Raw genomic sequence first — 21959 nt, 5'->3', positions numbered from 1 at the left:
GGATGGAGGATGAGTGGAGATCCCCCCCCCTCCTGCAAATCACTCACCCATAGGACCGCCGTTTAATCTGGTTTGGTGGTGGTCCGATCGTGCAGTATTAAAAAAGAGCCTTTTCTGTATATACATATATTGTTTGGCGGTCAACATTATAAGATATGCACATTTTCTTCTCAAAGTATACTATTTACTAAACAATGCATGACTCACCCTTATTTTGAGCAAAACCTTTTGTTATTCGAAGCGTAGCAAGCACAGCTTCGTGGTCGGAGTATGAGAAATTTTGGCCTGGCACCTTCTGGGGTAGAGGTTGCCGGTACGACTCTACCGTCACCTGAGGAAACAAAATTGCCCATTGACAGAATTATTTTATCCAATACTATTATTGTTTTAAGGCTCTGTCTCACACACCATGTTGATTTTTTTAATTTTTTATACTTACGCAATTATAAAGGGCTCTTTCTAACATTTTTACTCAATACCTTCTTTGAATTTGTTGTTCTGCCACAAATATTTTTAACATACATTCCCTTAGTAAAATATTATGGTTGTAAAAAGGCACACAAGTCTTCGTATGATCACTTGTGCGCACAATTACACCCATGAGATTACACTAAGTGGATATCTGTTGAAAATATTTGTGGCATAACAACAAATGCAAAGGAGGTATCGAGTTAAAATATTAAAAACAGCCTTTATAAAAAGTAATGATAAAAAAAATAACAGTGTGTGAGACTACGCCTTAAAATGATCACATTCAGTTGTCTAAGGTTACAGACTAATCATGATCTACTCAAGGATAGATATTCACAAACATTTGCCTGTTCCGGAATAGAAAGGATGTCCTTCACACATGCAATCTGAACCAAAGGATGCTTTAATTTCATGGTTGCATTCAATTAAAAAATAGCCACAAAAGGACTTCTGAATTCTTTCCGCAGTCATTAGTTTGTGTTAATGAAATTTTCAAAAACTCTATTCAGCCAATTTTAAATTTTCAAACATTTAAAGTAATGATTTGGCAGTAACAGATAAAGATAAAAGGGTGTAGACAGCAGGCCACAAGAATGGATGAAGACGTGATCAACTTAGCCTTTCATTAAAAGCTGTATGGCTGACATCCTTAAGGATACACTTTTCAAGGATCCTTTACGGTCCTTAAAGGATGTATTTGAAAACACAAAAAATGTGAACCTCACTAAAAACTTGAATTTTCTACGCTTCTCTAAATATTTGCCCTATCTACCCTCTGCACCATTTTCTCAAGCGTAGGTGTGTTTTTTCTGCATTATAGTTACTGATAATCAATGCACAATACAAAAACGGTGAATTAATGTTGTAGTGTAGTACAGACTTATAGCAATCTTTTAAATTTTAAATTCAATGAAAGTAATTTATTTAGCATGAAGTTTGTACAACATTTTATGCAAAATAAAAATTGAAAAAAATATATATATATTTAAATCATGGAACTGTTATTATTATTATTATTATTAGTTACTCATTTTTTATTACAACAGTAGTACATTTTTAAAACCCAAAAGTACTTATGAGATTTATTTTGTCGATTTGAAATAGTTAAACATGCTTATTACAAATCATTATATTTTAAAAGTGTATAATGTATTATTTAAATTAGGGTTGTGCGAATGGTTGGTATACCGAACCGAAATCGAAATTTTGCTACTTTCATTTTCGATTTCGGTAAGAATTTCATCTGTCGAAGTTCGTTTTTAGCGAAATAATTCGAGCCAAACGAAAGTTCAATAGCTTACCGAAGTTCGTTTGTTCTAGTTGAAAAAGAACTCACAATTTAATAAAAATGTAATATCTTTATATGATTTGCATATGTTATTACTAATAACGTAATAACATATGCAAATCATATAAAGGCATTAATTAGAAAAAAAGATTTCCATTAAGATTAATTTACGTGGTGATGAAAAAAACTCACTTTAATGAAAATACAGTAAAATCATTATGTGAACAAACATGGCCGATAAAGTAAACAAAATTCAAACGTGATTACAGTAGGCCTAAGTATCAAAACAAAATCATGCAATATTTGAAAAATTACCTGATTCATTTGCTTTCAAACAGTAGTGTAGGTACTATATTCGTAAAACATACATTCCAGAACTGTTAGTACACTATTTAGTATTTACCGTATACACATAAAGAACGTACCTACTTTTATTCGTGCACGGCCAAACAAAAACATTGTCGTCGGATTTATTTAAATTTTACATACTCTGTCCGGCATAATAAATCCTCATAATATACAGCCAATTAGACAAAAAGGTCAACAAGTCACGGCGTGTAATGACCACTCGGCAGCAACCATTTGTTATGTTTTGTTTTGACGATGTCCCTTTGCCTGGTCTACAGCTTCCTTAGCTAGCCATGTGTGACAGTGGTGCAAGATGGCGGCCGTTCCGCAGTAGTCACGTGTTTTTTCGTCAGTACCATGCACGTGATTAAAAAAGCCTAATTTTAATTTGAAACAAGTTCATGTAGCTTTAGTGCATCTCTCAACCTTAAACTGGAGTAAAACAAGCATTTTATTGGTTAGTCATCTGTAGAAAATTTCAAATGACATTTGAGGTTATATTTTAACCTGCTAGCATGTCATCAAACATGAGTTTATGAACTTGTCATTTTTAGATACATCAAAAGGCACCAAAATGATTTATGTAATATAATTTTTTACTGAAGAGCAAATTTTGGGGCACTTTTTTTCGTTAATCAAAAAATTTTGCTTAAATTTCGTTAAGAATAGATTCATCTCATAGAAAAATTAATTTTCGTTTCACTTTCGCGAAACTTGATAAATTTTCTTTCACTTTCATTTCGTGTGGATGAAGTCACTTTCGCACATCCCTAGTTTAAATTATACTTTTTTGAGAAATGAGTACATGGAACATTTAAGTGTCATTTTTTTTCAGTATGCCATCTTTTTTAATAAACATATTTCATAAAAATAAAACCAATAACACAGAAATCTCGAAAACAAAATTGGCCTGAAAATAAAACCACAAAATCTTGACTCTAATAATAATAATAATAATAATAATGAAACAATTATGCCAACCTGAACTTCTGGGCCTGAACGAAACAGGATGTAGTCAATCCTCCTACTGAGGTCTTGCTGAAAGCCAGCCCATAAGGATATGCTATTTTTTCTTTGAGACGTCGTACAATCCTGAAAATACAAACTGACAAATAAAGTTATAACACACATTCCTATTGGAATGATTCATGTTAGTTAAATGTATATACACCATCCCAGCCTCATCAATGTGTGCGAGATTTACTTCTGCAGTTTTGCACAACTATCTGGTTATTGTGTGGCACATTTTCCTATGGCGTAACTATGAGTAAGTATATTTCAGTGAATTTTATTTATGCAGGACTGGAAGAAAAATCATAATTATAACTGTGTTCTGAGTGGTCTATAACAGTTTAATCAACACATTTATACATGTAAAGATAAAATGAAACTGACGATTTTTTTTTTATTTCTTTGGAACACATTTAAAAGAAGCCCTCACTCCTATGGTTCCAGTAGCAGTGATACAGTTCTGAAGTTTTTATAACTTTTTCTCATATATTAATGAATGCATCTGAACTGATCGGAATGAATTTTATGTCAGGGGGTCCGCCCTTAAGCAGTTTTCACACTGTGTGGCTTTTTTGAAGCTCTGCACACTGTATGTGTGTCCAGGCAGACGGGCACTTAAGGGGTGGTTGTCTCTCTTTGCAAAGTGATCTGCCTTTTAGAATGTCAAATGTGTAAAAACCTTATCGAGCTCACAATAAAACTATATTTGCTTAAAAATCAAACCCTCAGGCACTCTTTTAAGTAGGTATAAAATTTTTAATTTTCTCAACCAAAATTTCAAAAATTTTACAACATTAAAAAAATTACTGTTAAAAACATTGTTCACAAATTACAAGATAGAATCTCCCTTCTATTTAGAAGTATAACGTCTAGACGTTAACATCCAAATAAATTTATTGTAACCAATATTTGGGCCAGAATTGCCCAGATCTCCCTACTTGAGTTGTAAATGTAGAAAAGGTCTTCAAGATAAAATAAGATATGGATACAAGTAGATCCCACTTGAACCTGATACCACCAATTGACCTTCGATCGAGAACTTGCAGATGTAAATCAATATGAAAGCAAATGTGAAATTTATTTGTGTAAGAGCAAACAGATACAACCTACAAATTGTGAACAACTGTCAGAATAAAACTTATTATTTACCTGGTTTCTAGCTACAGATGATGTGAGCAATTCTTTGTGGTTCTGTGAAGTATCAGTCTCTCTTTCTTCCTGGTCTTCAGTCACTGAACCTTGAGCACTTTCCTACCAAAAAAATACATTAATTAAAACAGATTACATTTACATTTTTGCAGATAGTAAATTAATTATTTATTCAAATATAAAGTTTAGACATTTTACAATATTTACTGTGAAATAAAGAAGCAGTATATTTATAAAACTAGATTTGGACAGAGTATAAAATGTCATTCAAGCACAACCACTATCTACCACCTATAATATTTTATATATATATAATACTAGCTGACCCGGCAAACGTTGTTTTGCCATATAAATTATTTCTAGGGAATTTATAGCTGCAGTACCCGGCGTTGCCCGGGCTGAATACATGATGAAGGGTACCTTTTTCGAAATCAGATGTAGTTAGTAATTGTCTTCTTAATTTGAATGTCAAGTGTGCAAAATAATTTATATCACTTTCAGATCCCGACAGACGTTGCTCTGCCAGTTTATAGTTATTTACCTGGTCTGTATGTAATCTAGACTCTATAAAGTAATATAGAAAAAAGCTTAAAAATAAGAGATTACAAATATAGAAAAAATTCAATTATCTAGCTAATGCTCGACATGCATTGCAATGCCTCATTCAGCAATGTTTTGTAATATGTTTGAAGTAGTTACACATATACAAATCATCTATCCATCTCTCTAAAAATATATTTATCTTTATCTACATCTTTATATATCTATGCATCTCTCTATCGCTATTTATCTCATTATATCTACATATTTACATATATACCTCACACTATCTCTATCTCTTCTATATATAAATCTCTATATAGCTATATACATCTATATATCTCTTTATCTAACCCATTTCATTCTCTATACCTCGCTCTATCTCAACTTATCTCTCTGTCTCTCTCTATCTCACTCTATATATATCACTCTATCTCTGACTCTCTTTTATATTTAAATAAATTATGTCATTAGTGTGCACTTATACAACAAAAACAGACGAATTACCGCTATATAATATGAAATAAACACATTTTTGAAACGATTTGTGCTCCAACTATTGCAAAATAGTTATACCGTCTCAGAAACCTTCACGGGCATGCGCATTACAACTCACCAAAATTGCATCGCAATTGGATGAATGGTATAGTAACGCATACGGCACAAACAAACGAAAATTAAAGACATGACAAACGCATCAAACGATGGTGTGTTTAAAATTCAAGGCAACTAACTCTATCTATTGACGAAGTTAAGAACAAAACGGTTATGAGCGCCTTTATTTTTTGCCCGCTGCGAGCTCCACTAAGCGGGCTGGTCTCACCAAGGAGAAAAAATATGAATTTGCCAGACCTTACTATGTGTATGATCGTGTGGCAGACATAAAGAAATGACACTCCCTCACTATTTGTATGTCTATGACCTATGATTTTTTCTGTTATAAAATGAAATTATCACTTTTTCACTCCCTTAGGGATGGAATTTCATATTAATATGTGGTCTATGTGTTAATCCAGGTAATGAGCTCGCTGTAGGCGGGGAAGGTTGATCAAGTGTTAATTGATCAGCTATCGACCGGGGTTGAAAAATATAAAATTCTATTAAAAATTAGGGGTTGGGGGTAGAAGGGTGAAAATTTAGGGTTGTGTGTATTTTTTAATGCCACATTATAAAAAAAATAAAATAAAAAATTTTCTCCAAAAATTAAAAAAAAAAAATTTAGGGGTGGACTACCCCTAACATTTAGGGGGATGAAAAATAGATGTTGGCCGATTCTCATAGATACCGGATAAGCACAAAAAATTTCATCAAAATCGGTCAAGCCGTTTCGGAGGAGTATGGCAACGAAAACTGTGACACGAGAATTTTATATATTAGACTAGCTGCCCGACCCGGCTTCGCACGGCTATACTAATGGAAAAAGAATTATGCCACATCTCCCATTTACAGTAATGGTAAATAATAAAAAATTCCGTGAAAATTTATTACAATGCTGTATAATGTACCGATGGTTTCCCGACTCGTGCACGCAACATAAAACTGATGTACCCGTACTTCGCTACGGCAGTCTACAGGCAGATCACTCTTGCGCCGCTCATAATACATGCCCCTCCTTGTGGGTACGCCACTGCCGCGCGATGCCCGTTGCCATGGAGACGCAGAAGGCATGAACAATGCAAAATACTGTTCTCATGCAGACAAAGTACCCACTGTTGCCTGGTTTTAACCACCTATGCTATGGGATCTAATTTTCGGAAAATGTCATCCTGCGTAACATAAGGAACATTACTGTGAAGTTTCAAGTCTGTAAAATATATATACTTGAAAAAAAAGGGAAATTTTTGATATTTAAAGTACTTGCAAAATTTCAACGGTGATGAGGACTGCACTAACAATGAAATAGCCGTTGCCATAGAGACGAATGAAGCATCAACAAAGCAACAGCCGTTGCCATGGTGATTTCCTACCAAAAACTGGAAATAAAAAAAAATTTAGGGGTGGACTACCCCTAACATTTAGGGGGATGAAAAATAGATGTTGGCCGATTCTCATAGATACCGGATAAGCACAAAAAATTTCATCAAAATCGGTCAAGCCGTTTCGGAGGAGTATGGCAACGAAAACTGTGACACGAGAATTTTATATATTAAATTTTAATATATATATAATATATAATATATGTGTGTGTATGTATGTATATGTATAATTTTTTTTCTTGTCAATATTTCAGATGGTAACTGACAGAGAAAAATACTCTTACCACAACAAACAAAATACATATAGAATTGACAGTAAAAAAGAAAGTATAACAAAAATTCTAAAATAAGAGGCATGGTACTATAGAAAATGGCGGAGAAAATTCAAGGGATGTGAAAGAATTTTACTAACAATCTCAAATATCAGGAAAAGAGAAAAACATGCAACTAGGGAGGTGATTATTTTTTTCAAAATGGGCGTATAGTCAAAAAAATCATTCTTCTCCAAAACAGGAAAAAGTAAGACCTAAGACTCACTGTCACATTACGTGTTGGTTATTACATTTTCTTATTACTATTATTTAAGATATATTTCTGATTATTTATCACAATAGATCTTTTGTATACTATGTTTTGTCTGAAATTTTTTTCAACTAATATTTACTAAAAAGTATTAGTTAGGGAAGGGTAGATTCCACGACTTGATTGTAGGCTTTTGGACATACGCCATTGCTACGCTCATGTATGTCTGTAGAAGAAAACTACAAAAAACACAAATGACAAAAGCACAAATTAAGCAAAAAATTTCTGTTGTCAGGATATAAACACCATACAATACTCCACAACAGGAATATGGTCAACAAACATAATCATCGCACTGATATTTTAGGGCGTCAAGATTTGGATAAAACAACCTCGCGTAAATGTCGCATGATGTTTTTGGTCCCACTATTAGATTCCGAGAACGCTTTGTGTAGGTATTTTTTCCGTATAAAATTATGTATTTTAAAGTAGAAATCTAATATTTATTCGGACATTACCACTTACTTATTTAATTAACGGAAATACGAAGTTGTCAGATGTGTAAATTTTCTTTTAAAGACGTTTGTAAACGTTATAACTTTTATCTGTTCGTCTGCATCGCCGCGGTCTACCGCTTGTAAAAATGTAGCCAGCGCTAGTTGGCATCATTCATGTTTGGTCATGTTGCTTCCTGTATAGAGCGCAAACACGTAGTCGAATATCAATATTGATATCTCGCCGATTGCATGCAATGCGCGCTCTCTGTTAAGTGCCCAGTTAACTACATTTGGATGTGCCCGCACTCTTTTGTGGTAAGTTCAAATTCGATATTCGTATTCGCGAATAATTTAGTATTAGTAATCATATTCCTTTTGAACTAAGAATTCATATTTAAACAGGCCTAATATTTTTTTTCTCTGATGCTGAAAAGCTGGTAGATAACAGGCAGTGCTAAGATATGACCGGGAGCAGACGTCCACCCACCGACTGGCGAGCGAACACGTAGGCGTCGTGCAGTTCGGAGTTGTGGCATATGATGCGCTGCGCCAGGTCGTCGGGTTCCGTGTTCAGGTCACCGGCGAGGATCACCACGTCCGCACCCACCGATGTCAGGCGCACGGTCTGGGACAGGTCGAACGCTTGCAGCACACGGTGAACCATGTACTCGTCCGACTCCCGGTTGTACTCTGCGTGCAGCTGCGGAAAAATGCAAAAAAAATCTTACAAGCCCGTCAACAGCAGACAATTGCTGAAAAGGACACTGGGTGAGGGTTCGGACAGGGATGGGAGGGGATACAGGTGAGGGTGGCCAAGAGAGCATACCATAAAATCTCCCCTGCACACATGCAGCATTTGATAATTTCTCACTTTTTAAAACTGAACACTCCATAATTTCACATATGTACACCATAATTCCAGGACAACATACCATAATTATTGTGTGCACCAGAAAAATGGGTCCAGAGTGCTACGCTCACCCTACTTCAATAACCACTTCTGCTCTTGTAAAGAAAGACAACCTCCATTTGCATTTTTTTTTTTCACTAATGAGTTTGATAATGCCAGAAAGGTGTTTGCTGCAGTGAGTGGAGAAAACATCATCACAGTAATAAGAACAGTACTCCAGTGTGTTTTGTCATCACCCATCAATCATAAAATAATTTGTGTACCTTAGTTTAAATCACTAAACAAAGTTTTAAAATGAAAAGGAAATTTTTTTTTTAAATTCAAGTCCATGTCTGTACAACCCTTACTCGTGGAGGGGCAGGTCACGTAAAGGGGCCAGAGTTATGGAATAGCTCACAGAGACTCATACTTCGAGTGACTTCCCCTGGAGTATTTAGAAAAATTAACTCAATAAAACAACATTTTTAGCCAACCTGGAACAAAAATTTTGATGATGGTTTTTCTAATATATCTTTACTTTGTTTAAGTGAGCCAGGATGATAAGCGTGAAGCTCGCTGGTGTTTCAAGCGCGGTAATTCCTCGACGCGCAAAGCTCTGAACATTACTCATACGGTAACTATGAGATTTCAGAGGTAACCACCATAACATTATGTGACGGAGACATGAAGATAAAGGTGGAATGCAAGTTCCTTAAGTGCTTCTGAAAAAAGCAATTACAGAACCAGAACTACAAACTCATCTGCCCTCAGGATATTCTAAAACGCTTTTTATAAACGGACCCCCATTCAGATATATTGAGCAGCTTTTAAATTGGATGGTTTTTTCTGAAGCTCGGCACACCGTATGTGTGTCCTAGTAGGCAGGCCATTATGAAATTTAAATTTTTTAAAAAAAATTTAAGTAACTTATATTTACATTATTTAATGAAACTGGAGCTGCATCTGAACACTAACCTAATGGATCCCTTAGCCAAGGGATTCACCAGAAGTGCATTGTAGTGGACGCGGCCATCCTTGTGTTGCTTCCAAATTCTCACAAGGGACACCGGTCCATCCCTACATGTGTCCACTAAAATCGAGGTTTCTAGGGATGCGACACTCGCATCCACTAATACATCCCTACATCCATTACCTTTGGAATTGTGTTTCATTTTTTTTTTAATATAATATTACTTAGATTTTTGGCATTAAATTTGTTTAAATGTTACAAGCAAAAGTGAGAACTCAAATATAAACAAATAAAAACATTAATAAAAATTACTGAAAGGCAAACTTTAACTTTTAGAGGTATTTAATGCTCATTATAAGTATTTTTAATATTTTGAGATTTATAAAAAAAAAAAGAATTTTTATTGCTAATATTTATAACATCAATGCTAATTAAATTTTTTTAAACAGGTCATTGTTATTTATGCTTTTCTGAATATTGGTAGGTATCACGTTCACGACTCAAAATAGCTATGTCCACATTAGTACTACCTAAAGTCAACAGGTGGTGCTACCAGTAAAAGTATTTAAATACTATCCATCCATTAGAAATGTGTCCTTAAACTTGTGGCTCATTTGCTAAGGGATGTAGGAATGTGTGTGTTGTGGACACATCCCTGTGTATTCGGATACAGCATGAGTCTACAATTTAATGAAAAGTGTCAGTAATAAAAGGGTCAGAGCGGGGCCTCGGGCAGTTTCCCTGGAGCTGCCCCTGACACCACATACCACATATTCACCACAAACTGAACATCTACTACTGCACATCATTAAGTAATCTACAATTAACAATATTTTTTTATACACATCCTAAGTTTACACAGACTACTTGTCTCCAATCTAGTTTCAAATTAGTACTGGTAGTTCAAATTCCCCACTTGCTGCAAAAAATTAATTTTTAATATTTTTTTTTCCACTCTTTTTTAACTGACTTCGCATAAATACATTAAACAAAACCTAATTTACTACTACAGAAATTACATGATCCACCTTAGTGACAATTATAATCAAAACACATAAAACTATGAAATGAAAAACAGACAGTCCATACAGGCTGACTCTGATTCAATAGTAACCAGACCCACTTTGACCATAAAATAGTTAGCTGCTTCATGAATTAAATTTTTTTTTATTTTAAAAAACTTCTATTAATTTGGTTTTGGAGTACTTACACAATACTGGATCTTATTAAAGCAACAAATTGCACAAATTATACGGACCTATAGAAACGGTCTTCAAACAGCAACTACAGTAGACTCCCGATTATCCGTGACAATAACTGGCAAGGGGTCCACGGATAACCAAAAAACATGGTTAAAGCAATTTAAAAAAATTAAAATTTTTTTTTATCCCCAATATCTAGACAAACGTTGTTAACACCCGTCCCTCAAAGTAATGCCCTAATTCATTCCAGTAAAACAGAGTGCTAATGAAAACAGCTTTAGTCACATACTTTTTTTTATAAGAGAGTATTTTAATCAAAATAATTCATTTCCAAAATAAGGAAGTGTGATTGCCGACTACCATTTTAATAAAGCCACTATTCCCATTAAAATTAATAAGAAAAAACTTTAACATTAATTTAAATACTAATATGTATCTAAATACATTTGAAGTACATTTAAATAAATGTTGAATAACATTTAGAGATTAAACAACCTGAAATTTTTCATATTAGGCCTAGGGAATAACTTTTTTTTTGTATGTAGGCACTACCAACATTTCTGAGTTACAAAATAGTAATATATTGATATAGGAGATGTGATTCAGTTTTAATAATAATTTAAAAAGCATAAACTTAACACTTTTGACTTAATTCCAGACTCTTCAGTTTACTAAATGGGCCTCTACCATAATATGCCACTAGTGCATCCAGGTAGGTGCTAGGTAAACTACTCCTGAAAGCTTCTGGCTTTTCTCTCCAGAGCTGCTGTTGACATCAAAGAGTTGACAAGCAGGATGGCGCAAAATAAATGTTTGCTGAACACTTGGGCATCGTCGGAAATAATTATGCAATGAAGGAAGGAAATAGCTATTGAGGAAAAGCCAAATATTGTTTGTTGATTCGTCACATTATTAATTAGTTACATTACTAATTCTTTGCATTGTATTTAATGCTACATAAGTGCTGTTGCCATTGCTCACGCACGAAAATAAAAAGTAAAAACTATTTTTGTTTTTATGGTTTATGAAAGTAAAATACAGCACGGTTAATCCGCAAACCAGATAATCCACAACAGGATAATTATAAGTATTCTGCGTAGAAAACTCAGAGATATGAAAAAATGAAAGAAATGAAGGGATGCAGTTTGCCCCAGAGACCCCAAGAAACCCTTGCGAGGGTCTGATAGTACATGAGAAGTGTAAAGAGCGGTTCCTCATCAACACTCGTTATAGGGAGGGGCAGCGGGATGGACAGAGAGGGAGAGGAGAAGGGAGTGTGGTAGAGAGGAAGAGAAGATGAAAGAAAGGAAGAAAAAATATGAGCAAGAGGGAAGGATAAAGGGAGACAAGGGGAGAGAGCAAGAAGGCAAGGAGGTGAAAGAGAAAAAGCGAGGGAAAGAATAAACAAGGGAGTGGGAGAGGTAGAAAAAGTGAAAGTGAGGAGGCAGAAGTGAAAATCTGTAGGATTTTCAGGGGATTACGTTTATCACTCTCGTTTCACAGTTACAATTTCTCAAGCACAAGATGGGTCTAGGGGGAAGTGAAGAAGGTGGCCGTGAGAGAGCAAAGGGCAGATAAAGTGAGGTGTAGAAGGATGAAAGGGAGACAGAGGGTGAAAGAGAAAGAGAGAGGAGACTCACGTGTGTGGTGTACACGTTAACTCGGAGACCGTTGATGGAGACCTGGCACAGTCCCACACCCTTCCCCCCGAACCAGTCGCCGTGGTGGATCTTGTGGATGTAGCCGTTTACCGGCCACTGGTGGAAGAACACGTCGTCGATGGGGAACTTGGAGAGGATGCACACGCCCGATCCCAACACTCCGCTGCACATGCAAACCAAACCACCACCACACGCTCGTTCAAGATGTACATGCAATCGACGGCTGTAAAATATTGCTTATATTCTTTCCTAGTGTTATAAAGTTATCTAGTAAAACATTGAAGTAGTAATCTGGAATTTTTTGGGTGTAAATCAAGTCAGAGATGGTTAAATCTTAGGTTGGCTGACAATCATTTTAGTGTGGCAACTTGGCTGGGTGCATGAGTTCTATACGCAGGGCACTAACGGAAACACTGGCTCACATATCACAAGCCTCTTCAACTCTACCTGCTAAAGGTAGGTGACCAGTCTTTGCACTGATAATGTGCCTCTAGTCATCTTTAAGCAGTGACCCTATCATTTTATATTTCCAATACCATGAATTTTTGCATGATGAAATACCTGAATGAATGAAATGAAACTACTTTAGGAAAGTGCAATGGCTCTTAGACCGGTATTCCACGATGAAAAAATAAGGGTTTGGATATTGAATACGCTACATCTGCACCCTAACCGTATTTCTTGTGCACAATAGGACACTGCAAATTCCTTATTTTCAGGGAATAGATTTTGGTGTCTTATCTGTTGCTGATCTGTTGCCCAAATTCCACGAATGTGCAAAGCTTACTTTTTTGTTGATTTCTTTCATATGCCGGACCCGTGTCTGGTGCCATTATTTTTATGATTATTGGAGGACATACCATGAGTGTTGTGTGCCAAATTAAATTTTATGATGGCAATACTATTCTGGAATACATCCTATACAATTTAATGGTCATAACAATATACAATCGCAACGTAAAACGTACTTGAGAAAATTAGAAAGATGGTTCTATTCTTGTGCAATGGTGCTGCTATATCTAGGATTTTTTACGTAACAATTGTATTGATGGTTTCCAAATGTCCTTTAGAATGCTTTGGAAGCAGTTTCTAGCCTCGCGCAGGGCACCGTTTATTAAACGGCTGTCAATCTGTTCCATTACTGGGCTTCAGTTTGGACACATTCTGGAATACGGCCCGCGAGGTAGGTTATAGTCATGTCCCAAAAAGGCAGTGCCTGTTCACTACCTTACCCGAACATTTTGGAATACACCAATCCCTCACTTAGCACGACTAATGCATTCCTAAAAATATTCGTGTTATCCAAAATCGTCTATTCTGAAGCATTGGTTTTCATAAATAGCTAGACTAATTTACTTAATATGTTCCAAAATGCGTAGGGAAATATTCTTTATGTAATATTTTAACGGCCAAAAATACTGTAGGATACCAGGGAAAGCTTTTTTGTTTTTTAATAGCTAGCCAGACGATCAGGAACAGCGGGACACGATGAGGAAATGACAAACGCAGCAGGAAACATTGAAGGACAGGTGAAACGGGAGTTGGGGGGAGTGTTTGCTAACGCAAGCATAACACGGCCGCGGAAACAAAGAGGGGGATTGCTGCGCGCTCAGCAGGCGCGACCTTGATCACAGCGCAGCGAAACTCAGTCATAGGCACAGGGAAGGAGGGGGAGTGTGTAATGACGTCAGAAGCGGCGCCGAAGCGGAACTGTTTATGTTTTGAACAACACACACAAACAGGGTCAAAACAGGCTTCTTAAACGGGGAGATTTTATTCCAGAAGTCAGAGTCACAGAGTCAGTTGGAAGCCACGCTACTCCGCCGCCGAGACGACGATGGGTGAGTGATCAGCCACGATGCGACGATGGTTCAACACTAGACAGCAGCACAACGGCCTTATGCCCATGTAGCTGGTAATATTCAATATCTCTCTCTCTCATTTCAAAAACTAAGAATACGCATGTTAACAATCTCGCGGCAGACATTATGAATAATAAATTAATTTAAACAGTCACGTAACTTGGGAGAAATTAGTCTGCAACAGTTGGTAACTGCACAAAACAGTAAGAGACAAATGAGGTCAAGAATAAGCTCTAGGAAATGGCCAACAGCACGGTTTATTTATTAACGACAGTATCCCTGATAGGCACGACTATGGTTCAGTGGCGTAGCCAGGATTTGTGTATGGGGGGTGTTAAGAAGCATGCTCCCCCCCCCCCCCCCCCTGCATTAAAGCGGGGGTCCGGGGGTCCTCCCCCGGGAAAATTTGGATTTTAAGGTGTAAAATAGTGCTATTTTAGCAGTTTTCGGTTCTTAAATTTAAATATTGTAATAATAAAAATTTTATTAATTTTATTATGAAATTTGTTTGAGTGATGAATAAGAAATTAATTAAAGATTTGGTGCTAAGGGGGGGGTTTGAACCCCTAAAACCCCCCCCTGGCTACGCCCCTGCTATGGTTCAGTAATTATGTGTACTTTATGTGTGATAAATAGAATGTTATAAATTGTAATTATAAAGACACAGAAAGTAGAGAATTATATATGTGTTGAATAACTTGTTAGTTGAAACTGCGGAAATAAACATGTTCTTGTGGAAACGTTCACCCTTAACCTCTTTATTTAAAATGTTTTGCAAATAGGGACTCGTCACCCTACCTTAAGGATAATTAAGGAAAAACACGAGTGGTGGAACCGCCCCCAGAACCTGATACTCATAACAGGGCCGTCACGATTTCAGGAACACAGACGATCCCGGTAGATTCACTTCCATTCCCTTTCCCCATCATCCTTCACGATTCATTTCATTATCATCATTTCACGTACATATTCCCTTCATTTCCATCTTTACGGTCGACACAGATAAGTGTGAGTCGACGGCCGTAACAAAATAAATGTAGTATAAACACTCAACGATAAATGTGTCACACCATTTATCTTTATATGCCTACCATTGAATATTTTGTATGACAATACACCACGTAACGGGAGATAGTTATTGTCTGTCAGTTGGTTGACTTGCCTGCCCGGGCGTGACTTTCAACTCACGTCGCATACCTTTCCAAACCATCCTTTACTGGCAGTGAAACCGATATTACTGCCCGGATATTTACATTTTCATTTTTCAAAAGTTAAAGTGCTTCGTCGTGTATCACCACTTGGTTCACATCAATCCTGTCAGGCCTATGATTTTTTTTTCCATTGCACCATTCATTTAATAACCTTTTCCATGTGAAGCATCTGTTCATTTCTGTTCCGGTATCTGTAAAATTTATTCCCACTAATATAACCAACAGCATCAGACTTATATAAACATTTGCTAGAGTACCTACTTATTTTGTACAATTGTGCGCACAGTTGACTTGCTTAAAACTAAAGTGCGACCAGCATAAGTGTGGTCTTCATGACAATCTGCATGCCATGATTCCAATATGGTTCCAACTGCAGGTGCTTGCGCACGTACAGTTACCAGCAGACGAATGGGCAGACTTTGCTTGTGTTTGTGCATGCTGGCTAGACTGAAGTTCATCACGGCCCGGTCTGTGGCCGGGTGACAACGGTACGGCTCGGCGGTATACACGCAGAAATAAAAATATTTGGCCTTTACATTCCATGGCCGAAACTTAACTTGGCATAGCTGATGTTTGTACAACAGTCAATAGCATAGTCAGACCTGCACGTGCATCTCCTTCTCCCTTATATAGCTAACTGTATGCCAAGGCACATCTGTTGTTTACCGAGTTGAAGCAGACTTCGTGGCTTCATGCCCAACTTTATTTTTGCTTGTGGCGATTTTGTGCTACTAAAATTTACATACGTGCTATTCAAGACTAGGGTAGTAAAATTAACATTGCGCTAAATGAATTCGCGCAATCTGAAGACGTGCTATGTGAGGGATTCATGTATTTAAATTCTAATAGGAATTTTAAAGTGCTACTAAGCAGGACGATAAAGAACATTAGTAGGTTTAAAGAATGCCATTATATTTTTTTGAAACAGTCTCAACTCTAGAAAATTACTGAGAACACAACAGCAATATATAAAGAGCATTAACGAACCTGTAAAAATAGTGAGAGAATGGCAACTGCTTACTGGTTCTCTCTCTAATACGACGGTAGTCTGATTGCAACCAGACCTCCTGCAAACACACTAAGTCATATTCCTCCTTCGCCAGCTCGTCGGCTATGGCGTCCATCCTCTCCGCCCTGTGGGAAGACCCCACCGGGATTCCCCTGCAGACAGTGGAAGAAGCGCTCGAAACATTCCAACACCACAAGTCACTCAGCAATGTCCACACTGTTCACACAATTTATTCAATCTCTGAACCACTTTCATTAATACATTTCATTCCTACCCTACAGATATGTAACATATCAAACTGATACAATATTATTCACACAAAATACATATTAGTACATTTACTTAGACATTATCAATGTAAATGTAGACGCTCCTGGGAAATAAGTCGAAAAATAACCTAAGAAGTCTCGAAAATACAAACAAGCCTAGGAAACTGACATGTATCCACATACGAACATTTTGGCTTTGACCCTACTGAGAACTCTAAATACCTTGCTGAGAACTGAACCAGAATCGCATTAAGTAATAGCAGGACAAGAACCAAAACAAATATTTTCGGAATTTTAAAAATTTCAGAAAATTCCCTAAAAAATTTAAACATTTGAGAAAATATATAGATATTCTAGGACTTACCAACAATTTAAAGTAAGCACCTTCAGTATCATATCTACCATTTCCTAAACTATCAAATCATAAAATCAACTTTAAATCAACTAAACATTACTACGTAACAATAAACAACCAACATGGACGGTATGACAGCATTGCCACTTGCTACTCTTAAATATCCCATAAAGTTTTCATAATTTTCCTCATTACATGTAAAATCCTACCAGCAGGCTTTTTTTAAATGAAATCTTTGGGCGCAATGGGAGTAAAATTTCAAAGTCAACTTTTAATGCAACGTTTTCGTGAAACATTGTTGTGAAACTTTTCTAACGCTAAAAGGACGAAGAATAGATTGCGGACAGTACAGAGTACTTGTTGGGCTTCGATGTCTTCATCGGTTTCCATACGTTGGCGTGAAGCTCAGGTTGAACCCTGCCTTGCTACAGGGATAGGCGAGTCGCGGTGGTAGGGACCCACCTTTGCCTGATGTCCCCCGACTTACTGGCATCTAGTAAGGAAGTATTTGGGCACATGGCAACACAACAGGGTTTAAGCTTATTTTGAAGATAGTAATAATTTTGTTAATTCATATTTATTTAGAAAATTATCTTATTTCTCTCTAAGCGTCACGGGATTGTCTCTGCAGCCAAGCTGCTCTATATCAGGATTCGTTGTACCGCTGGACTTCTCTCTATCATTACGTTTCGTTTTGGGACTATAGTTGCATACGTCATAGGCCGTGTATGTGCCTCTTCGAACCGCCGAACTCTCTCAGTCAGCACGTGTAGTTACTGGACCTTTTCCGCTTACGTCACGAGTCGCGTACGTGCCGCGTAGCACTGCTGAACTTTCGTAACCGGCACAATTCGCTACGGGGTTGCATTCCATGTCACATCGGGTCGCATTTTGTGGCCAAGAGTTATTTCCGGGAGTCCGGTTGCGGCGAGGAGGACGCTCGTTCCGCGACGTGCTGGCCAGGCTGCGGCAGGATTCTTCACGGAATAAAGGGGCTCGTGAAAACGGACACCATCGTGTTATCCTTGTTACCATCTACAGTTCCTCCTACCTACATAACGTTCCCTCCAGGTCCCGTATGTTCCGGTCCCGGTCACGTTGGCCTGAACTCACTCTCTCACCGACGAGAGCTACACGGGCAAATCAGGACAGTTCACCACAGGAAATTAGGGACCATAGGCCGAGGGACGTCAATATGTTAAGGATATGAGGCTATTTTTAGGAAGAAATTATTAAAGTTTAAGTGATTTTTATTATTTTTACAGGCGAAATCTGAAGTTTCTTACAACTGGGAAGAAAAATACTGATATTAATTGAAATAAAAGGAATGTTAAGAATGTTTTTTTTTATTAAATAAACTATGTAAAAAAAATTAAGTTATTTTTTTATATGTATTCTGCTATCTACCCCAATATTCGCTCTTTCTTTTCTATGGAAACTAGTGTCAAAATCAGAATCCATTGGTGTCGTCTGCAGAAGTCGAAAGTTGTCACTCTTTGTTTGTGAATTAGGTTGTTAGAATATGAATTATTTATGTTATATATAGATGCCGGTGTTTATAAAATATACTTTTGTTGTATACAATGGCATCTATAATAAAAAACCAACTCCTAAAACATTTGTCAAGGTAATTATTTCGGAAAACTAACCTAACTGGGAAAAGGAATGATTTACTTGGCCATAATCTCAATGGTAGTACGAGGCTTTTATTAAGTTTGATGCTACATGAAATTGATTGATTCAACACAAAATTGCGTTGTTGTGTTAATCCGGAAAATGTGTTCAGAGTCGTAGTAAAAAAATAATTAATTTAATTTGTGCTAATTTAGTTTTTGTACGGAGACACTACAGACGCCAGTGTCTTGAATTCGTCGTATTTAAAATACGGAAAAATCTTTACATATCTATATTTAATGTTTATTAACTTGACTTACAGTTAATTAAAATAATTATTGGATGTGTACTTTTACATTACCTGCATGCCAGGCTAAGTTAAAGCTGTTTACCATTGCACCTACTAAGGGCCCGTACATGGCTTCTTGGACTTGAAAGCTGCTTCGAAGCTGTTGCATCTTAGTGTTGCTGTTCCAATTCACCATGAACTTCTCAAGGAGTGATATCACCTTCTCGATCCTTAGATTGTTTGCTGAAAATCACAAATTGCGTACTTTTTTAAAAGGTCTCAAGGGGAAGTGCACAAGGTCACATTGCGATGAATTGGAACTCAGCTTAAGTTAAGTTTTGTGCGAACATGGTCTAATATTACTGTTGGTAAAATATCTGTACTATGTATCCAAGTAGATCCCTTAATCCTTACGGCATGATCCTGTAGTACCTACATGATACTTGCTGTTGTAATTTAGTATGTTGAATGATCCTGGACATAACAAAAACTTGTTATAAATTGCTGAATTGTGAACATGAGTTGAATACACACGAAAAAAAACCCTAAAGGGCAAGAAAGTTGTAAGTTGAACAATATTTGCATTGTGTTATGCGCCTTGCATAGTTTTTACACTGGTACTTTAAAATATGGTTGATGAACATCTTGCTCTTCATTCTTGCGTAGTTTATAATCCAAGCCTTATTCCCACAGTCAGTAGGAATTATCCAAGTCAGTGCTGGGGATATGTAACACGCACTGTTCCGCTTCATCGTTGATGAGATCGTGTGGAGGGGAAGGGAAGGGGCTGGGTGAGTGAGTGAACTATCAAAGTGATCCTGGATTGATTCCCGGCAGGGGCAAACCATGATTTTTCTTAAATAGAAAACGCAGTGAGCTGGTATTTTTTTTTACCTCTGGGTACTTTTTTTTTCTCTGCCATCACACCCAGTCACTGTTTGGATTCACCTCTCATCCGTCACTAATGACCTTGATGTCAACGGGTAGTAAAAACCATTCAAGGGAAGGATACGTTCTCTAGCACACCACATTTCAACCACAGCTGTCTTCAGTCCAAACTAGAACTAATACATTCCAAATTTTTGTGATGAAATGCTACCACAGTATGACTAGTAGCTGGTAGTAACACGAAAATAAAATTCTGGTGAGCGACTAAGATGTAATTGCCAAGCAAAAGAAAAATTGTTACCTGTCTTTTACAAACAGTAGGTAAAACAAGTGTAGCATGCATGTCTCTTATGATAAAATTAGCAAAAAAAAAAGTAATATGAAATGATTATTTGGTGAAATAACTTTTAGGAATTTCCCTAAGATTAAACTAATGACATGAAAATGCTATAACATAACATAGTGATGAGGGAGACCTTTTACAGGCAATTAAAGAGGCCCTTACAGAGCTCCCAAGTAATACAGATTTTCTGTAATCATCATTGGTGTAGACATCCCGTCCCAAAATTATGAAGTATTATTTATTACGTAAACAGAGAAACATAAACACAATTTTATTAATAGTGTTTCCTACTATAAATATAGCTAGCTCATGTAACGAGACAGTAAACCTTTTACAAAGAACTTCACATAAATATCATTCCTGAATATCATTTTAGCTTTCCCAGAGTAAAGTTGTTCTGAAACCTACGATTTTTTAATGAATGTTTCAACTTTTACAGTTGCTGTCGCAAAGGGGAGTTCCGATTCTCGATTTTACGTACATACTTGGCTTGATGCCTAGGGCGCCACCACATGTGTTGCGGGCATGCGGACCCGGCGACTACTCTCAGGGCCGTGACGTTTCCCGTGTGCAGTGAGGCCCGTTCCCCCCAGTATTAAAAAAAATCGTAATTACGGCCCCTCTCAGCGGGGGTCACGCTATTTATTGACACACTCAATAAAGCAGGCTCTCAAAGGCGTCCCACACGCCCCAGTCTCCTCCCCGCGTGGCCACGCGCACAAAACAAACTGATATATTAACGAAATGAAACGTAAATAAAAGCAATCTGCTGCTCGAGGCAAGCCCTGAAGTTAAAGAAGAATGATTTTGTATAGAAAAATAGCCAGATGGACGCAGATCGGTAATCGTCGAGAGTTGCAGACGATGGGTGCGTGGGGCTCCTTCCTCAGGCAGCGACGGCGACCGACTACCTTCCGGCGAGCCCTTGAGACGCGTGCAACGCTCACATCTGGCCAACGGCTATTACCATGTATCTACCTAAATAAAGCGTGCCACCGGAAAAAGAAATGAACATACATGAACCCTTAATTAAATTAGCTTACTGGCTAAAAACAATAAAATTACATACTTAATTTAATATCAAATAAAGTCTGCCTCGGGAATGTTCGTCCACGCTCGGCATCATTCGGGAGCGAAGCACTGACGTCACACCACACACACACACACACACATACATACATACACTACGGCGGGTGGTTTGAAACACCCGGGTCATAGAGGGTGGTGGTGGGAGGAGGGGCCTGCAAGGGCGAGACGTGAGGCTCATCGGGCTTAGGGAGGGCTTAGCCCCGTACAACGTCACAGTATAAGAGTGAGTATTAATTAATTTGTAGAGTTTATTATTTGGCTTCTTCTAATAGGGTTTGTTTTACTCATGTTTTATTGTATACATAAATATGATTACTGATTGGTAGGGATAAGATTATATGTTGAATTGCAATAAAACCAAAATACATAACACAGAAAAGCAAGTTAATGCACCATATAGCACCAAAATGCAAGTTATATCATGGAATGAAATAGAATTTTAACCAAAACTTAATTCAAATCATAAAAAAAGTAATCCTTTAATTTTTGAAATTCGAAGATTGTCA

The 21959-nt window shown here is 37.1% G+C and overlaps 2 protein-coding genes across 3 annotated transcripts in view; one reads left to right on the top strand and one right to left on the bottom strand.

The window, feature by feature from the left end:
* The window catches only part of LOC134539418 (putative neutral sphingomyelinase), a 35748-nt gene extending 18393 nt beyond the window's left edge, over positions 1-17355 (bottom strand). Inside the window, exons 1-7 of the mRNA XM_063381441.1 lie at positions 17240-17355; positions 16585-16758; positions 12504-12687; positions 8290-8502; positions 4268-4369; positions 3089-3199; positions 208-331 (exon numbers count right to left, since the gene is read on the bottom strand). Of these exons, the coding sequence (XP_063237511.1) occupies positions 208-331; positions 3089-3199; positions 4268-4369; positions 8290-8502; positions 12504-12687; positions 16585-16758; positions 17240-17280 (949 nt within the window). The 5' untranslated portion in view covers positions 17281-17355. The remainder of the gene's footprint in view (positions 1-207; positions 332-3088; positions 3200-4267; positions 4370-8289; positions 8503-12503; positions 12688-16584; positions 16759-17239) is intronic.
* Positions 17356-18670: 1315 nt separating this feature from the next.
* LOC134539415 (bridge-like lipid transfer protein family member 3A) overlaps positions 18671-21959 on the top strand; it is a 94452-nt gene continuing 91163 nt past the window's right edge. The window contains exon 1 of one of the 2 annotated variants that reach the window (XM_063381438.1): positions 18671-18857. In XM_063381438.1, coding sequence (XP_063237508.1) covers positions 18814-18857 — 44 coding nt within the window. In that variant the 5' untranslated portion in view covers positions 18671-18813. The remainder of the gene's footprint in view (positions 18858-21959) is intronic. The other variant, XM_063381439.1, reaches the window with a different exon arrangement.

The sequence above is a fragment of the Bacillus rossius genome, chromosome 15, assembly GCF_032445375.1.
Source record: "Bacillus rossius redtenbacheri isolate Brsri chromosome 15, Brsri_v3, whole genome shotgun sequence".
NCBI classification, from domain to species: domain Eukaryota; kingdom Metazoa; phylum Arthropoda; class Insecta; order Phasmatodea; family Bacillidae; genus Bacillus; species Bacillus rossius.
Note: the sequence above shows the minus strand (reverse complement) of the source record. Positions and strands in the feature narration are given on the sequence as shown.